The 19,673-nt window shown below is 40.1% G+C and overlaps 1 protein-coding gene and 1 long non-coding RNA gene across 4 annotated transcripts; one reads left to right on the top strand and one right to left on the bottom strand.

Annotated features, from left to right (window-relative positions):
- Positions 1-1,128: 1,128 nt before the first annotated feature.
- On the bottom strand, positions 1,129-15,619 carry LOC125883025 (beta-1,3-galactosyltransferase 5-like). Of its 3 annotated transcripts, XR_007448437.1 has the most exons (3): positions 8,182-8,318; positions 1,634-5,903; positions 1,129-1,397 (listed from the first exon to the last, which is right to left on the bottom strand). XR_007448437.1 is itself a non-coding variant. In XM_049567146.1 (2 exons), exon 2 carries the CDS (start codon positions 5,896-5,898, stop codon positions 4,867-4,869), a length of 1,032 nt encoding a protein of 343 aa, XP_049423103.1. In that variant the 5' UTR covers positions 5,899-5,903; positions 15,439-15,619; the 3' UTR covers positions 1,129-4,866. The 3 variants fall into 3 exon arrangements, 2 of the variants coding, with proteins under 2 accessions (XP_049423103.1, XP_049423095.1); XM_049567146.1 differs by lacking the exon at positions 8,182-8,318 and adding an exon at positions 15,439-15,619 and having other exon boundaries at positions 1,129-5,903; XM_049567138.1 differs by having other exon boundaries at positions 1,129-5,903.
- LOC125883038 (uncharacterized) lies at positions 15,572-19,051 on the top strand. The gene is made up of 3 exons (XR_007448443.1): positions 15,572-15,691; positions 18,681-18,819; positions 18,983-19,051. It is a non-coding gene; the product is annotated as an uncharacterized LOC125883038 (long non-coding RNA).
- The last annotated feature ends 622 nt before the right edge of the window (positions 19,052-19,673 follow it).

A 19,673-nucleotide genomic window follows, 5' to 3' on the forward strand; every position in this document is an offset into this window, starting at 1 on the left:
ATCTGCTGGAGCCCATACATCCAGCACACAGGTGAGAAATGTTAACTAAGCTTTGGGAAATCATAACAAACATTAAGGGGTCATTTATGTGACAACATACATTTTCACAGCACCCTGTTGATGCTTCCACAGCCAGACGTCCCCTGGATGAAATCTTTGAGCTTGGGGAAAAGGAAACAATCCTAAAACACCTCCCTACTCACCTGACCTGGCTCCAGGTGATTTTTGTGGCACAGGTGAGTAGGGAGGTGTTTTAGGATTGTTTCCTTTTCCCCAAGCTCAAAGGTTTCATCCAGGGGACACGTTTACTGGATGAAGAAGCAACAGGGCCGTGACGATGGAGCTGTGGACAATCACACTTTCCAGCTCTGACAAATTCGCCACTTAAAAGACGTCACAAAAAAAGTATGTTGTCACATAAATGACCCCTTGATGTTTGTTATGATTTCCCAAAGCTTAGTTAACATTTCTCACCTGTGTGCTGGATGTATGGGCTCCAGCAGATTGACCCGACCGACCAGACGCCATCATCACAAGAGAAGTGGACACTACGCTGCGTTCACAGTGCTATGTGGAAATCGGACATATCAGCACTTAAAATGTGGCTGTTGAACTGCAAAATCTGGCATAATTTATCGCTCTTATACCGCAATTGGTGCTCAGTACTGTCTAAAACATGTTTCTAAATGGAAGTTTGTCACTGGCATCAAATTGTACACTGCCAGTCACATGAATATGCTGTATGTAAGCCTAAGTGTTGAGTCAGAATTATTTTAGTTCCTACGTTCCCTGAAGGCACTGTCACTCATGATTCCACACCCCTCTCAGTTGATGCCACGCCCCCCACGCCACATCAGGCTCAGAAGTCTGAAACTGAAAATAAGATTTGAAACTGAAAAAAAGATCTGAAAGTGAAAAAATAAGATAAATAAGATGATAAAATGTTAAAATATATATGGAAGTGAAAAGTGAAAATATTCATTCAAAAGAATTACCAAAGTGAATCAAAATTATATTTAACCTGAAAAAACGTTCCATATACTTATTTTTATTTTGAATACATTTGAATACAATACATATTTTGTTGTATTTTTCAAAATTCAAGATCAACACATGAATTTTCAGTTTCAAATTTTATTTTTTCAAGTACAAAACATTTGACCCTAATGTAGCTCCATACAGGACCAAGAAGGGAGTCGTGTTCTTGCTTGTCAGCGTGTCATCCATGATGAATTTGTAGTTTCGTGGATAGGCCACATGATATGGCCCATGATCCTCCCATCGTGGCTCTGCTGCTGATGATAAATGAATGTCCCTGCTCGCCAACTTCCAGGTGAAGAAGACTGTCACTGCTCCAAGGATGCAGATAAAGTGTCTCCTCCTGCTCTCCATTAAGACTACACAGAAGAGAGTCACATTAGCACATGATAGCACAACTTTTCTCAGCAACTCTAATTCTGAGAGAACAGCAAAAAAGTACAATTATAAAGGCTGCAAAAAGTGTCCCTCAATATCAGTGTTATGCTAATCAGTATCATTTCAAATGTTCAAATACTTGGTCCAATACAATACTAAACGAATTCCTCAAAGTCAGACTAAGAAACCCAGATAATACGATTGGGAGTCGAATTACTTGTAATTGTATATAGTCAGTCAGACCCAAACTGGCCTAGATGCTCTGCACATGCTCCACGGTTTCCACCCCAGGCTTTGACCCGGAAGTCCATCCATCCATCCATTTTCATGACTGCTTATCCTGTTAGGGGTCGCGGGGGGGCTGGAGTTATCCCAGCTGACATTAGGCGAGAGGCAGGGTTTATCCTGGACTATCACAGGGCTGACACATAGAGACAGACAACCATTCACACTCACATTCACACCTACAAGCAATCTAGAGTCCCCAGTTAGCCTAATCCCCAGTCTGCATGTCTTTGGACTGTGGGAGGAAACTGGAGTACCCGGAGAAAACCCACACTGACACAGGTAGAACATGCAAACTCCGCACAGAAGGGCTCCCTCCTGGGATTGAACCAGGAACCCTCTTGCTGTGAGGTGACAGTGCTAACCACCTGTGCCGCCTCGGAAGTCGAATAGCATCAAATGCGTAACAGAAGAAGCTTGAAGCAACATGGTGAAAGCTACATCCAGAGCAGTGAACTTTTGGACGGACGAAGATACCATTTATGCTGTGTCAGCTGAAAGAGTTAAATATTTTAAAATCCATGGATGGGAGGTAACGCAGAATGGCGACCTGTTCAAAAAAGTGGCAAAACACTTGGACTACACTCGATTGTTTGGTCTGTGACATAATCGGTCAAACAGACAAAGGTCCAATACTAACAAGCCGAAAGGGAGCATATCAACACCTATTGTAGCAGAATCGGACATACTTCACTCAATAAATCAATTGCCCTCCTGTGTTTGAATACAGTAGTCCAATTAAATGGGCTAGTCGATGTGTAAATGTCCTGACTGACAGCACAAATATTCTCTTCCTATTCAGTCTATAAATGACAGCACAGAGATGGACGCAGGCCTCTCGTTCTATCATTGCTCCACTAAAGGCAGCACTACAGTATAGACTCGAGGGGTTGTTTGACTAGTTTCACTGGTATCTGGCTAAACTCATTGACGTACAGTTATGGGTAAGTCATCACCGTCACCACAATATATATATATATATATATATATATATATATATATATGTTAGGAGATAGTGTTGGATTTTTTTGAAAGTGCACGACAGATTGGTGATACAGTTCTTGCTCCCATGAAAGAATAGTCCTGAGAGGAGCTTTTTCTGACGAGTAAAAACGTAAACAATCTCATTCATGCAGCAGATAGAGTACAGTAAATGTGTTACGTGCCGCTATGAATCGTCACAGTATTCACAGAAGATCTAAATCTTGAACATTTAACATTGTTGAAATGATGGATATATACTTTTAGAAGGAAACTCCTTCACAAAGATGACGACTTTCCCTGAGAACAGCTGAGTAATGTGGATACAGGAGAAATGATCTCCTGAAGTACGAAACAAGTTTGATTTTACAGATTAAAATCACCTTTTTACAATCTTGGACAACTCCTTCATACTGTAACATTACATTTCCTATACATGACACATAACAGATCATATTACAACTTAAACTCTGCAATGACATGAGTGGTAACATGTCACTGTAGTATAACAGTATGATAGTATGTGACAGTATATTTTGTTGTATTCTGTCCCAAGAGTACAGAATTTGGCATATCAAAATCGGCTTACATGAAACTTGTTTACTGAACAACTTTAGTACAAATCCTGTCTCCTTGTTGAAACCTAAAAATCATTTTCCAGATAGAAACATCACTATAGGGGCACTACATCACAGGATTAGCATTTACTTGAGACTTTCATGGCCACTGAGACACACTCCCTTTATTTTTTTTATAAAAGTCTGAACATAAAAGTATTGTTCTTTAACATTAAGCAGCTGAGCTTTACTTTGGTAGTCTTTTTGAGATTAAGGTCACTTACAAGAGAAATGTGTGAACAGAACATATATATATACACCACAGCAAGAAAGTTTAGTCAAAGTAATCATCACCTACACACACACACTAAAACAGCCACAATTATCATTAACAGTGTTTGCTATATATCAAATTACCCCAAACACCACATGGTGAACTTGGCCCTGGGTCTGTGAACAGTCTGTAACCCATTCTCGGAACCCATCGGATGTATTCGGCGTCTGACTTCCGGCAGACTTTGGGGGCAGACCCCCGATTTTTTGGCATTCCGGTTTGAATTGGGTGGAGGAGGCGCTTTTCTGTTTCCGACTTCCGTTTACAAGTAAATATGCTAAACCATTGCGATGGTTTCAGAGTCGCCAGAGACGCCAATTATGTTCCACCTCGTTAGTTCACCGCACGGACCGTTTAACCTGGCAACAACTGCAGCCGGCTCAAATGTGATTGGTCAATATCACGCGGACTACAAACAGCCTACAACCGGAAACCAGGGCTCCTCCGCTCTTCTTCCGGAGGCAAGATCTCCAGGAAAAAGAGGAGAAGAGGGAAGAAGAGCAGACTCTACATTCACTGAATGTAGAGACTATCTGTAACCTAGTTTTGAATTATTAATGGAGAAAATGATGATGTCACCCATTGGTTTTAGGACTGCCATTTTGAAGTCTCGAGTTCGGCATTTCGGCATTTGCATTATCACAGTTAACCGCAGCTGCTAATGCACCGTATTAACCAAGTTAGCAGCTCTGTTAGGATTAGCTTCACCCTCTCCTCCAAATAAGATCACTTACGGCTCCAAAGAACCAAGATGGGGACAGCAAAAATGCCAAAGTCGAGGCTTCAAAACAGGAGTACACTAGTATCTAGTCCTGTTGACTACATCCATTATTTTATGCAGTCTGAGTTCAACCTGCTGAAAGAAAGCTACCTTACTCAATGGTTGTGAGTTTAACACTTATTTCAAACTGGCTAGCAAAATAACGTAAAAAATGTTGAACTTAAAAATTGACAATGTGATGATGTATGGAATCAGTCTTTATGTTTACTATTATAATTTAGGATCCAGCAGATGTTCTTATCTGTGTATGAGAGCTGATGCAGCTCAGAAAGTCTTTGAGGCTCATCTGACTGAAAAGGACATTTGATAAAAACAAAGTTTTGGGTTCAAACTCTTACATCTGTTTTGTCCTTCATACAAAAAAAAAGTCCAACCAAGAGGCAATGTATTCCATGATCTTTGCAAAGAAAATACATATGCTTCATTTTAATTAATGTTAAATATTTGTCAGGTTTAGTAAAAAAAAAAAAAATCTAAATTCAGAAATTCAGTCTTGGTAAACTTTATAAAGTTCAGCATTTAGCTTCTGGCTGTCTGCTCCTCTCCCAGTAACTCATCATCTGTGGGATGCTTGTCGTTGTCACAGCAATCACTTTTGAAAGGCTGCAGCTGCTCAGAGGATGCCTGGGGTCGACAATGAACATTGTATTTTCAGGAGGGTCGGTGGGGGAAATGCCCAGGCGTTTCAGACACATACCCAGGTAGGCATCTTCAATGTAGATAGGTTTAATCTGAGGAGAGACTGACAGGATCTTGGCAGGCAGGTCCAGGGACATGATGTAGGCCATGCCCAGAGGATATGGGGGGTACTCCGACTCAGCAATCACTCCTCTCGGCATGTAGAACTTGTTGAACGGATTTCTTAAAACCGGGCTGTGCCACCACACCAAACCTGTCATGTAGTTTTCTTTGGCTGTGCTGGGACTCAACAACAGTTTAACCAAATTCGGGACATGCAGTAACATATCAGAGTCAATCTTCATGACATAGGATGCCTTGACACAGTGCGCAGCCAGCCACTCCAGCATCATCATAGTCTTGATGGTCAGATTGCGGTAGCTGTCCTGGAAGTTACTCTGGATCAGGTCATGATGCTGCAGGTTCTCCTGTTTGAGCTTCTCCTGCTGCTGCTTAGCATCAGCTCCCCCAGGCAGGCCCAGGATGAAGAGGGTCTCGACCAGCTGACCCAGGACCAGTTTCTCATTCCCCCATGTCTTCCGAATGGTGTCCCTAGCTGCTATGTCATTGGGTGCAACTGGAACCATCAGGACCAAGAAATGAGTTGTATTCTTACACGTTAGTGTGTCATCCATGATGAATTTGTAGTTTCGTGGATAGGCCACATGATATGGCCCAGGATCCTCCCATCGTGGCTCTGCTGCCGCTGATAATGATGTTGATGATGATGATGATGATGATGACACTGCTGCTGGAAAATCCCTGCTTACCAACTCCCAGTCACAGTTGAGATAGATGAAGAAGATTGTAACTGCTCCCAGGACACAGATAAAGATGTGTTTTAAGTGTCTCCTTCCGTTCTCCATTAAAGCTACACAGAAAAGAGACTCACATTTAGAACAGGATAGCAGCACTTTTCTCAGCAAATGTAATTCTGACAGAGAAACAGCCTCAGAGCAAAAGTAATACACTATTACATGATCAATGCTGTCTTTGTCTCTTTGTACAACAGCTTCTTCAGTTACCACCATAGCCCTGCCTTCAGCCAACTGCTGGACATTGATTTACAACCACAGATCTGACCCATAGTGTTCCTTTGGGTGGCAACTAAATGGTGCTTGTTTACTGCTGTTGTTATTTGTTTGTTTTGTCCAATGGTTTTTAGAATTATACCAATGCAGAAATTATCAACTTCAGCACAGTTCTTAATGCCTTAATATGTTGTACAGCCACACTGCTGGTCCATCACTGCAGTTTCTGCCTGCCTGGGGTTGATGATAAAGTAATGCCATGCACTTCCTGCCCCAAATGTGGTTGTTCTTATCAGTGACGGACAATACATGCATCTCATCCAGGCCCCCAGGAAAGGAGCTCAACCTTGCTTCCAATTTTCCCCAGTGGCCACTGGCGGTATTGCAACAACAAAAAAATACCCTACAGCCCAAAAGGCATTTTCTCTATACACCACCACTGTAAAATACGTCTGTAAGGCTGTTGATAGGACAACTCAAACTTCAAAGGTCAATTATTTCTACCATTTTTTCCCCTGTTAAAGGGTTTTTTGGGGGGAGTTTTTCCTTATCCGCTGCGAGGGTCCTAAGGACAGATGGATGTTGTATGCTGTAAAGCCCTGTGAGGCAAATTGTGATTTGTGATACTGGGCTTTTTTTTTTTAAATAAAATTGATTGAATTAATTGATAACTCTTTCTATTATGAATTTTTGAGCAATGGAAGTTTTATATTCATAAAACTTAACCAGAGCTGAGAAAAACAATCTGTGACATCATCACAATGTAAAGTCTATGAGCCGATCTGGAACTCGCGGGCAATTTTATGTAGGCTTGTGCCGGTTTGAAAATTTTCCAACCGGTTTGATTTAAAGCCAAATATCTAACCGAGCCGATATATCGAATTGTATACCTAATTTTACCACTGGGGGTCGCATTTGAGCTATTTTTCCCAATAAAAGCCCATTGTAGGTGTAATGCGCTTCCAACCTACTAGGTGGCGATAATGCTGTATTAACCGTCAATACACAGAAGGTTACACAAGAAGAAGAAGAAGCAGAAGGACACTTCTCTCGAGCTGCGGAGTCCGCAGTCCGTGGATTTCTGAGACAAACTAAACAAAACACTTGTAGGCTCCTCCACTTCATTTAAAAACATACATAAACCTTATTAAGTTGTCATAATGCATGTTTCAATCATAGACTGTATAAGTTAAATATAGTCCCTTGACCCGCCGCTGATGTGAAAAGCCCCACCCCCCCACCCGGTTTATCCAGTTGACGTGAATTAAACCGGGTGGAGCTCTTAAACCGGACTGAACCGGTTAAACCGGAAATCGCCACAAGCCTAGTTGCATGTCGTGAAAGTAAAGCCGAAAACCAGAAACTTTGGCAAGGAATGCCATTAAACAGGACAGGCACCATCTTGGCCTCCATCACCTAGGCATTATTATTCATCTATCTCAACGTTTGCTTATCAAAAACCTCGTAACTCCTCATAATTTGAGCTTGATTTTGGTAAAATAATAATATAATGACACATCCAAGTATCTAAACACGTATTAAGACACAATATTAACTTTGACGGCACAGTGTTCACTTAAATTTTAAAAACACAGTTTGTTGTTCTTTTTATTTTATGGAGTTAGTGGTTTGGATGTTCAAGGTTTCCGCCTTCCACTGAGCCTATAACCCTGCAGGAAGTGTCAGTGTGGTTTTGTTTAGAGGAATATGCGCCTGCACAATTGTGTTGAAAATATCAACCTTAAATGGCTAACACAGAACTCTGAGGTGAAACATATTCAGTCAGCAGGATTTCAGTGAAAATGTAACTTCCTTGCTCAAACATCCACCAAGTGCATTGGGTGGATTTTTGAGCAAGGTGCATTATATCCCACTGTGTATATCAAAAGAACCCAGAAGGAGATGCTCACCATTACCCCCATCACCCCATGTTTAACACGTTTTAGCAGTTTTATTCTGATAAGTATTACATATACAATCTATAGGAAGCACTTCTTTAGTGACGCAAGGAAAGTAAAATCATGCCATGGCGTTAACTTTAAGGAAGTAGTAGCTTTGTCCTGTGGCTGGTGAACGGTTTCTTTTTCTTTTACTTCAACTTTCCAATTTCATACTCACTGCGCTTATTCCACACCACACATATGTTACCCATGACAGCGATACAAAAAGCTGAAGTATCCTGCGATGGTTGCACAAACCGAGCATCACCAACACGCCGCCAAAGAAGCTCTTAGCTGTGACCACGGAACAATTACCCTCACATCCTGTTTATGTCATACATCACACTTAGTTCCGCATCTGCCCTCCCACACTGTATGAAAACTGAATGATGACAGCATGCAAGCAGATGCTCAACGTTTAGACAGGAGTTGACAAATTAGAATCTATTTAGGGTAGGACGCTGTAAAGCCAGGAAACACCTTTCTTAACATGAAATACAAGAACATTACATTTCATACAGTCCAAGGTAACGACTATTAATGTCTTGTGTGGGGCTGAAACTATATTATATTCATTGTCAATAAATCTGCCCATTATTTTCTTGATTAATCATACAATAGTCTAACATTTAACTGTGTCAAATAACACTTGCCAATTTATCAGGTACAATTATTTATTTCAGCCACAATTTTTTGTTGAAAAAGAGGAAGAATCCGTTATATTATGATTATTGTTGAGTCTTCGTAATGTCTAAACAATTAAGGACAATGTGCCTTACAAGGTTTAAGAACCCAAAGTTAGAACTGTGCAGTGAGATAACCTCACCTGACACCAAGAATCACAGATGTACTTACTAGGTTTATTATTGGGATATTGCAGATGTCCTGAGTTACAAGTACACTGTATATTTTTCAGTAAACGAATTCTTACGACCGCAAGTCCCATCATCCCAATTAAAGTAAAATAAAGGAACTCTTAACCGCAATAAGGCCTGATTATTGGAACTGCTATCTGTAAAGACAAACCCAGAGTTCTGACCGGACTCTCCACAGTGATTTGACCTATCCAGCCACCATCCAACACATTCACTCCTTTTCACAATGTCATGTCTTAAAATGTCTGTATATATCAGCAAATCTTTACATTTGGGAGGCTGGTAACAGTGAGTCATTCACTGACTAATTGCTTCAGCTCTGATTATGAGAGGTTTGTTTAGTTTATGTCATAACTTTGAATGTAAAATTTGAATCTGTGGAGTAGCTTCAGGTCCAGTTGTGCGATACACAGTGTTGGGCAGTAACGCTGTTAGTTTTGGCAGTAACTAATACTCTAACGCGTTAGTTTTTAAATTCAGTAACTCAGTTACCGTTACCAAACTGTGCGTTACTCTATTATTTTTGGCCAGGTTTGAAAACGGTGTGCAGCATGCAGTATTCCTTCACAAACTTAAGTTCCCTTTCACTAAAACATTTTAGCCCTGAACAATAAAAGATAGTCAAGTCAGACAAAGGTATATGAACAATTAATTAAACACGTCTCTCTGAAGTCACTGTCGACCTGCTGGCCTCACCACAGTGCTGTAACGTTACATTAAGCGGTAGCGCTTCTGTATATTTTTAGTCCCAGTAACGTTATATCCAGTGACGTGATATCCATTGTTATCCCGAGGAAGCTTTTAGCTCATTTTCCATATTTGTATCCAAGTACCGTAGTTGTAAAACGTTTAGCTGCCTGACAGTGAGTGACTCCACTGTAGAAGATGGTTGCATGTAGTCTAACAGTCCCTTGGTTAAACTCCATCCCCTGTCGCTTAGGCGATGTAGCTAGGAGCCAATACAGTTAGGGAAAGTTTTGGGCTGCAGGGCTGAGTTTCCCAAAACATGTTCCTTCTTAGCAATGTTGTCTTCTTTGTGGCTTAGAATAACTACACTGCAAAAAAGAAAAGCACCTAGCGCCCTCTAGCGTCCCAAGTCAGTCATCTACAGCCAGGACGTACTCAGAGTATAGATGACACTAGTGCGTAGAAAGTTACTTTTCTCAGTAACGCATTGCTTTTTGGTTTAAGTAACTGAGTTACTTTTTAATGAAGCAACTACTAAGGTTAACTAGTTACTATTTTTCAGTAATTAGCACAACACTGGCGATACATCAGTGGAGGACTAACAATGTCTGAATGAAGCGGACTAAGAATGCACTGGCATACACTACCAGTACTTCTGAACTCTTCTTTAGGGATGCATGATAATATCAGAATCGGCCAACACGCTGATAGCATCAGTACGTCATCAGTATCAGTCAATTCTGGCTTTAAAAAAAATCGATCAGAAACACTTAATGATCACTAAAATTAGGCGGGAAAAAGTGGATATATCAACATCGGTATAGGTTATTGTTGCATATCGGCATATCGGCAAAAAATCCAATATCATGCATCCCTAGTCTTCTTACAGTAAATGACCACCACATTGATTCACCCTCTGTTATGTATATTTTAAAACCCCACCCTTAAAGGTTTTATCTTATATTCTAGTTGGAGAACCTGCACTGTAACCGTTCAGAAGATAACATTGTTAGCATTGTTTTATTAGCTTGGATTCTTCATGACCTTTCTTCATTTATTCATTCATTCATTCATCTTCTAACCGCTTCATCCTCTTGAGGGTCGCGGGCCCAGCTACATCGGGCGAGAGGCAGGGTACACCCTGGACAGGTCGCCAGACTATCGCAGGGCTGACACATAGAGACAGACAACCATTCACGCTCACATTCACACCTATGGACAATTTAGAGTTATCAATTAACCTAGTCCCCAATCTGCATGTCTTTGGACTGTGGGAAGAAGCCGGAGTGCCCGGAGAGAACCCACGCTGACACGGGGAGAACATGCAAACTCCGCACAGAAGGGCTCCCACGCCCGGGATCGAACCAGCAACCCTCCCACCGTGCTGCCCCTTTCTTCATTTAATGATTAGAAAAACATTTGTTGGACTGGTGACTTTATTTGTCTGTGATTGTAAATGACTTTTTGCAAACAAAAATAAAAAATATTTCTTTATATAGTTTAACAATGCCTTCACTTTCGTATGTTGTCATCTCCATCAAATATGATTTTTGTTTGTGGCAAATGGAAGGGTTACCACTTTAACACTTTGCTTCATCCTTTAGGTACTGGCTTTAAATAAGGAAAAAAAATCAAAAATATATATTTTGTCTGCAAACTTATTTTTAAACCACTTAAAATAATCTTTTTATTTTAGCACCCCTTGTCTACACTTTTGCTGTTTTAATGCTGTTTTTCATTGTTAATAATTGAGTAATTAATTTTACTAGTTAAATTTTCTCTCTGTACTCTTTTATTGTAAATCTGTACCCTATGTTGTTTTATATTTTACTCCTTTGAATAGCCCTGGTGTATAAAACATGCCACACAAATAAAGCTGCCCTGCCCCACAGAGCAAAAGAAGAGCAATGAGGAAGTAACGCCGATGTCAGCAAAAGTGGTTTCAAGCCATATCTTAAACAAGCACTGCTCATAAAGTTAATAACTCAGCAACCATGCTATGTATGTTATCAGCAGTGGTGGAGAAGTTTGCACTTTGATACTTAACTTTGGTAAAGTACAAACTTAATGTACCAAAACTCCCCATTAGAAGTTAAAGTCCTGAATTCATTATGCTACTTTAGAGTACATTTTTTCTCTTTTGTTATTTTCCTTCTACCATTCAGTTTTAGTTATGCCAAAAAACATATTGTTGGAAAGCTAATTTTCCAGTCTATCTGTTTGTGCTAGTGTTAGCTGTCTGAATTTTTGTTGGCAGCTAGCACAGGAGTCCAAAGTGTGTCTGCTCTCCCTGGAACAGTTGAAACAGTTACCCAGGAGCAGTTAGGGAAGTATTGTTTTATAGTTTCCACTATGGCTGCACAGTAGCAGGAGCAAAACTTTATCAGGCCACATTCACAATCATATTATCACTACATAGCATTATCAGGGGAAAAGAAAAGACGTGTCCCCAGCACAGCAAAGCACCATCGTCACTGACATGTGTGAATACAGCATCTGCTGTCACATTTATCTAATGATATCCGACATGTTCATGAACTCAGGTGTATGATCCGTAAAATAAATGGTTATTACCGGGAGCTCCCAGAGACCTCTGTGCCACCCTGTCACCTTTGCAGGAAACGCCCGTGCACCAAGCTTCAGAAAGCCGGGGGTGAGAACAGGGGGAACTGCCCATTGGTTCGACAGCCCATTGGTCCGACATCCCATTGTTCCGACCATATTAAACCCATTGTTCCGAAGTCCGTTCCGAAATCATCATGATGCCCTGTGGTTAAGGTCTGGTTAGGTTTAGGCACAAAAACCACTTGGTTAGGGTCAGGAAAAGATCATGGTGTGGGTTAAAATGAAAAAGAAAGTGACAAACACATAAGCCGTGAGCCTGCTTCGCCTCAAGCCAGTCACGGCGCACCATCAAGGTAGAAATACGTCCGCCGGGAGCTGTTCAGCACCGCAGACCGTCAGACTAATGGGATGTCGGACCAATGGGCTGTCAGACCAATGACATGGACCTGAGAACAGGTAGGCAGGTGGACAGGTGTCAGGTGTCAAGGACACCAACAGATCACACACAGTATGATAATAACATGCAAACTGTTTCAACACGGCATGCAGCGTCTGAATGCATGGCACATGTAAACATATTATTTATTACAGTTCAAGCAGTCCAAATGGGCAGTGACTTCCACACTATACGTTGACAAAAAAACTATCCTTTAATGTCAGCATGATATGCAGCTGGTTGCTGTCAGTGTGTGACAACGCCTGATGTCATCTGGGGGAAAAGGGGGTCGGACCACAACATTAGTTAAAGGGGCGAAAAACCCAAGTAGGGTGGATGGTCGGAGTGGTGGATGGGTCCCACAATCACCGACTTTCAACACGGAGGCCGGTGTTCGCCTCTTGTATGAATGTGAAGCCAAACCTTGTTGCTTTCTTTAAAACCTAACCACATGTGTGTTAGCAAAACCTAACCATGTGCATTTGTTGTTGAAGGAAAATAAACATCAATCTGTAGTGTTGTACCTATGTAATACATCTATTTTGAAAAAGACTGTATGCAAACTGTACATTTCCTGTGAAACAGGAAGTGTATTTTCAAAACAGGCAATGCATGTAACAGGCTGAAGTTGGCATGGCGTCCCAGAAAGTCAACAACCAACACACCCAGGGCACGTTGCACGTCATATATATAGACACGGACAGTTTGCTACAAATCAACAAAAAGGAGACAGAGGCTTTTTTCAATTAAACAAGAGCCACAGTTTACTGCACTACCTTCATGGAAGCCTACATTTTAACCCTGTGGGCAGATTTTGATTTTGCCTGATGAAACAAACTCGGTAGCCTACATAAACCTTTAGCCTACCTTAAGTCTATGGTAACCAAATTGAGCTGATAGGTGCCACTGTAAAAACAGCCCATTCTCGTTTCAAAGTCGTCAAATACTGCCGCTTTGTGAGTGATTTCAGCCTCAGACACTGACACCAAAAGCCACCTTTTGTGGCAGTATAATATGCGGCAAGGCAGTGCCGCTTTATAACCCCGCAGTCAGAACTTTTCCCAGTGTTATGACATGTTTCTGCTTGGCCGGACGGCACTAGTCGTGGCAGTATGATACGCAGATGAGTGGCGTCAGTATGAAAAGCTGCTGGTAAAGACATAATATAAGGAGCTGTGAGATGTGTGGTGGATGGGTCCAACAAACCCTGAACTTTCATTTGATAGCCTGGTGTTCACTTCCAATGTAGAGCCAAAACATGATGTTTTTTCCAAACTTAACCATGGCGTCCCGTATCAAGAGCAGACTCAGAAGCATACCTAGCATGTTATATGTAGGGATGAGCATGTGTCAGCAATGAAGACACAGTAGACAGCCAAATTCCATATCTCAGTACTTTTTAAATGTAATTTTCCATTTTCTTAAAGAAATGTGTGAACAAGTGACATTGTAAATAGAGGGAGTTGAAATTTAGACTGCAATTTTTTCAATCAAACCTACATTACAAAGAGTTACGAGGTTTTTCACAAGCAAATGTTGATGTATAGATGTATAATAATACCTAGATACCAGAGTCCAAGATGGTGCCCATTTTGTTTTATTGGAATTCCTTGCTTGGCACTTATGCCAGAAGGGTTTCTAGCTTCCAGCTTTACTTCCACGATATGCGACATTGAATATGCACAGTAGTGTTTCCGTCCCCGCCTGTGAGTTCCTGCTTGGCTCACAATGCAATGACATCACAGATTTTAAAATCATTTTTCTCAGCACAGGAAAGTTTTATGAATATTAAACTTCCATTGCTCAAAAAATCATAACAGAAAGAGTCATAAGTGGCCTTGTTTGAAGTTCGAGGTGTCCTGTTAACAGTTTCACAGATGTCTCTTACAATGGTGGGCTATGGGGAAAATGTTTTTTGGTCTGTAGGGGATATTTTATTGCAATACCGCAAGTGGCCACTGAGGAAAATTGGAATCAATGCTGAGCTGCCTGGTTGAAATACATGTTTTGCTCGTCATTGATCAGATGCAATATCAAGATCACCCCCCATCACTCCTCGTTGCTGGGACACTATTCACCAGGAGGAGAGCAGGCTGAAGCTCCAGCGATGGACCAAAAAATGCTCCCCTTGTATGTACATTTTACAAAATTGTGCCTTTCACGTTAGGTTAGGCTCTAAAAAAACTTGATAAACTGTTAGCAGGCTCCTCTATTGGTTCAGAGATCAAATGATTTCCGTTGCTTTTCAAGTAGTCTGTGAGTGATAGAAGGTTATTTCATGTTGATACAAAAATGTCCCAACCGACCCCGCTCTCCCCTAAGTGTCAAATACTATGGTGAACTAGCTACAGAGTAGCTTATATTATTTCCTAAAATAAAAATGTAGTGGAGTAGGAGTAGAATAAATGAAGTAACCTACAGTAGGCCTACCTGATTATAACTCAGTGTGGTTATCAGTTTACTACTGTTTCATTTATTTGGCTTGAATCATCAGCACCCTGGCAGCTTAATGTGTCCTGTAATTGTTTCTACCTGCTGTTATCCATCAGCGGGTCACACCTCTTATATTATACCATTAATGTCTAATGTCTGTCAGGAAAGACACAATATTTGTCCAGGGCGAATCCACCTTATTAAATCAGATAAGCTATTTGAATAAACCCGCTACGGCCCCGAGACAATAACGGAGAGGTGTGCCTGAGAAGAATCTGCTGTTAAACTGAGATGATTTGATCCTCGGCTGGAATAAATAAAGTTAACACTTTCCCGTTAAGTTTCTTCCTATCTGACAGAATCATGGAGTAACTACAGGTACCCAAGTGACAATGCAACGTTGCGCACACATTGTTCCTCACACGTTACCGTAACTTACCTGTTACTAACGCGCGTCCTTACTTTAAAAGCTCTTCCCTGTCTCCGCTGCCTTTTCTCTTCTCCTCTGCAGTAAAAGTCCCGGTACAGCACAGACCTTAGAAACTGGTGTATAAACGCAGGTATGACACCGGACGGGTTCAGAGCGGCCATCGATCAGCTCACCTTCATCTGAGACTGCACACCGCCCACAGGAATCACCTCAGCCCGCACTTCCTGGTTCCCCCACCTGCCGGTGTAACCCTTTCAGCCAGGTGAGATTCATCCTCAATCAGCCATATATCATTCAAATTTTGTAGACAGAGAATTCAAGTAGAGACAAAAAATAATTGGCCAACCCACAGATTAATAATAATACATTAATAATAATAATAATAATAATAATAATAATAATGATGATAATAGTCATCATCATCATCATCATTATTATTATTATTATTATTATTATTATTATTATTATTATCATCATCATCATCATTATAAGCTGGCAAATATTTATTGGTTGCACCTCTTGTGAGGATTTAGCACTTTTTTAGTAAACTGAGAATCTGCTGCTGTTTGTGGACAAAACAAGCATTCCCAAGACATATAAGACAAATGCCTGACAATATCAGGCATTTGTCTTATTTAATTTTCCCTATTTTCTGACATTTTAAAGACCAAAATGCAGTTAAGCCAGTTTATGCATACAAATGCATTTGTATCTAAAATTTAATATGCCTTTTTCCCAAAAGCAAAATATAAATGTATAAATATATATATATTTTTTTCCAATTTTCTGACATCTTGCAGACCAAAGTGCATGTTTATTAATTGAGAATATAATTAATCAAAAATTAGTTTGCTCAAGCCTCAGTTATTTGAAGTTTAATGATGATACATCACATCACTAAAAGGAAAAATAGATGCAAGGTTCTATTAGAGTTAAGTCCATTACGTATTGATAATAAATAACAAAAGCATTTACTTGACTTTATTTGAAATACCAAGATTTCCTTTTCCAAAAAGCAAAACTATAGTTATATAAATATATATGTATATTTATATTTATATTTATATTTATTTTTATTTATATCTATTATTTTTTCTGAAACAACAAAGCAGCCATATTTCAAAGCATACTGTTTTTCAATGGTAATATTTCATGCATGGAGGAATCAACAAAGGCGCTGCAACTCTGGGGATCTGTCTGCCTTTTGTTAACGATTTACATGGTCAATTATGGGCAATTTATATAAAATGCTCTATAAAATCCACCCTAAAACCATCAAATGAGCCTTACAGATGAAATGAAACACCAGTCTTTGGAACATGCTCGTGCTGTAATGGGCTTTTTCCACCACCTGGTGTCACACTGACTTCAGCGTTAACCAATTTCTCATCATCATCCAAAGATATTATGAACCAGGTTATTTTACAAGTTATTTCAGTTTGTCTTCCATTCCTTCTTTTTATACTTTTGCACCCACTGTAGCATAATAGTAAGTTTTGTCTTTACATTAAGTCCAATACAGTTTATATCAAATAATGTGAAATGTAACTTCAGTCGTACTAGTCATAATGTAATGGCTTAAATTCAACTTTTTATTTGTTAAAACCTAATTAGTGTAATCTGAAACAAATGTTTTGACAGGTCATAAATAAACTGCAGATACTGCAATGTGAATTTTGTCACTGTCTGCTATATTAATCCTAATCCAAAACAAATTACTACATCATAGATTAAGGATTGTTAAAACATTTAAAACAGAATTATATATATTTAAAACAAAATCACACACAAAAATTAAATAGAAGAAATTTCTTAGGATGAAATGAAGCAATTTATGCGACAAAATATCCATATTGATAAAAACTAAGTTTGCCTGCAGCTGCCTGCAAACTGTACAGTGTAGTTCACACATGATGCTCTAACAAAGGTAAGGTGACAACGTTATCGAGAAAGAACAGTGAAGCTGTCGAGCGTAACCAGACAAGACACCTCAGACCTTGAATGCAACTTGATATCCTGACTGTGGACGTCACAAACAACAGAGGTGAAACAGCACACTCTGATGAATACATATACTTGATTAAAAAAAAAAGTAATGGTGAAACATTTTAGCTGTGTTAAATATAGATTATTGTGATCACTTTTTCAGTTTTTCCTAAACTGCTTTGCCTGTCTATGCCAGCATAGATGTAGCACTGACCATAGGTGTGTTCAGAGGTGATGCAGGGGGCACGGCCCTCTCAGGTCGTTGATGGTAAATACATTTCAGTGAAATTCAAATTAATTCTCCCATCCAGGACCCTAATTCTCAGGGCCCGTATTCCTAAAGATTCTGAGAATCCTCTCAGAGAGCTCCTAACTTAGCCTAAAAATTCCTAGCAAGGAGTCTTAGCTTAGGAGTGATTCCAGAACATTCTCAGAGAACTCTGACTCTTGACCCCATTGCTAGGTATGAGTCATCATTTCAAAAGGTGTGATTGGTTGATCCTAAAAGCTAGATAAAAATATACTTTTGGTGATAATGGGCATAGAATGGACCGTCAAGTCAATAGACTCAATCATAGAATCTAATCTCTATGAAGACTGTGTAATTACAAATAATATTTTACATAAAGAGAAAATCTCTGTTAAATAAATAGTAAGCTATACTTTAAAATTACTCTACAAAATGTGTGAAAACTCAGGCCCACTTGCACAGTATTCACATGCTGATAATTATATTTATTTGCTTACATTCATTTACCATGCTGGTAATTTTTGTACTTCATCCATTTGGTATTAACGAGAGTAAAATGGCTCAGCTTTCATCAACTTCTGGGATTGCTAACCGGCCTATAAGAAGCAGTGTTGGCTGGCATTCAAATCTTCCACAAACTGAACAGCAATGGAGAAGAAAAGAAGTAACCAACTGGACAGAGGAACAGTGTTTGCTTCTGGCTCAATTGGTCAATGAGAATAAAAGTGTTTTGAGAGGTAGATTTGGCCCCAGTGTCACACTACAAGCCAAGAAGCAGGCATGGGATCATATAGCACAACAGATAAATGCCTCCTTTCCACTGGTTGTGCGCACAAGTGAGGAGTGCGAGAAGAGGTGGTATGTGTTGCAGTCGAAAGCAAGAGAAGAGACTGCAGCACACAAACGTGAATCTTCACGCACAGCTGAGTGATATACCACTTACTTACAGCTGCTGGCAAAGTTAATTTAAATACATAATTAATGTGTACATATTGGTTACTGGATTGTTTTTTAGGGGGTGGGCCGCCTGCTAAGCAGCTGTCCCAGGTTGCAGAAACAGTGTTTAATGTCCTGGGACAGTCAGAAGTTAGTATCACCGGGCTGAGGGAAGGCATTGACTCTTCAGTGATGCAGCTCAATGAAATGCAACAAAGGTAGAAGTGTGTTTTCATACATCAATAGGCAGGTAAACAAAATATCAAGAATATTTATTCAGTACATAAGCCATTTCTCATATCTCTTGTACATGCTCATTCTGCGAAATCAATGAAAACAAAACAATAATTAAAGAAACTAAATGTATTCCCCTTTCTGTAGCATGGAGCCATCAGAAGAACCGGGGCCAGGTGTACGACCCTCAGCCTGAAACATCACAGTTCAGCCTGCCCGCTGCTGCTGCTGCTGCTGCTGCTGCTCCAGCAGGACAGAAGATTGGAGATGACAATGGATGTCCTCAGACAGCAGAAAAGAGTTCTATGCCTACAGGAGGAGTACTACCGACTAAAAATTGATCTCCTAAAAAATAAATCCCATGACAAATAGATATTATGTATTCATGTGTCTTTGTGTGTAATATGTGTCAAGTATTTAACTATTGTAGGCTATGTGTAGTAAATATTAGTTGGTATATTAGTTCACTGCAGTCACAAGTTCTTAAATTACATATACTATAACTTGCCTGAAATGTAAATTTGTAAGTTGGGCTCTGTAAGGCAGTCCACTGTGGGCCAAGTTCCCCTGTGGAGCGTGAATGTTTTCATCACAACCACCATCATTATCGCTGTCTTCATCACCCTCAAGAGGTTCTGCAATCTGTCTAGCCTTGCAAATGTTGTGTAGTATCACACAGGCTATGATGACTTTGCAGACTTTATCAGGGGTCAGCCGCACCTCTCCGTGAAGAACATGAAAGCGCCTCTTCAGTTGGCCAATGCCACGCTCCACTGCTGCCCTTGCTGTCTTATGGGCCCTACAAGTTAATACAGACATAATCAAAATTTCATTCAAA

Source organism: Epinephelus fuscoguttatus, linkage group LG3 (genome assembly GCF_011397635.1).
Source record: "Epinephelus fuscoguttatus linkage group LG3, E.fuscoguttatus.final_Chr_v1".
NCBI classification, from domain to species: domain Eukaryota; kingdom Metazoa; phylum Chordata; class Actinopteri; order Perciformes; family Serranidae; genus Epinephelus; species Epinephelus fuscoguttatus.

Excerpts from the sequence above, each read along its gene's own strand:
- LOC125883025 (XM_049567138.1), bottom strand. The coding sequence starts at position 8,215 with ATGGGTAACATATGTGTGGTGTGGAATAAGCGCA. Across the intron at positions 5,904-8,181 it reads TGTGGTGTGGAATAAGCGCA|CTTTAATGGAGAACGGAAGG; the intron begins GTGAGTATGAAA and ends TTTTCTGTGTAG.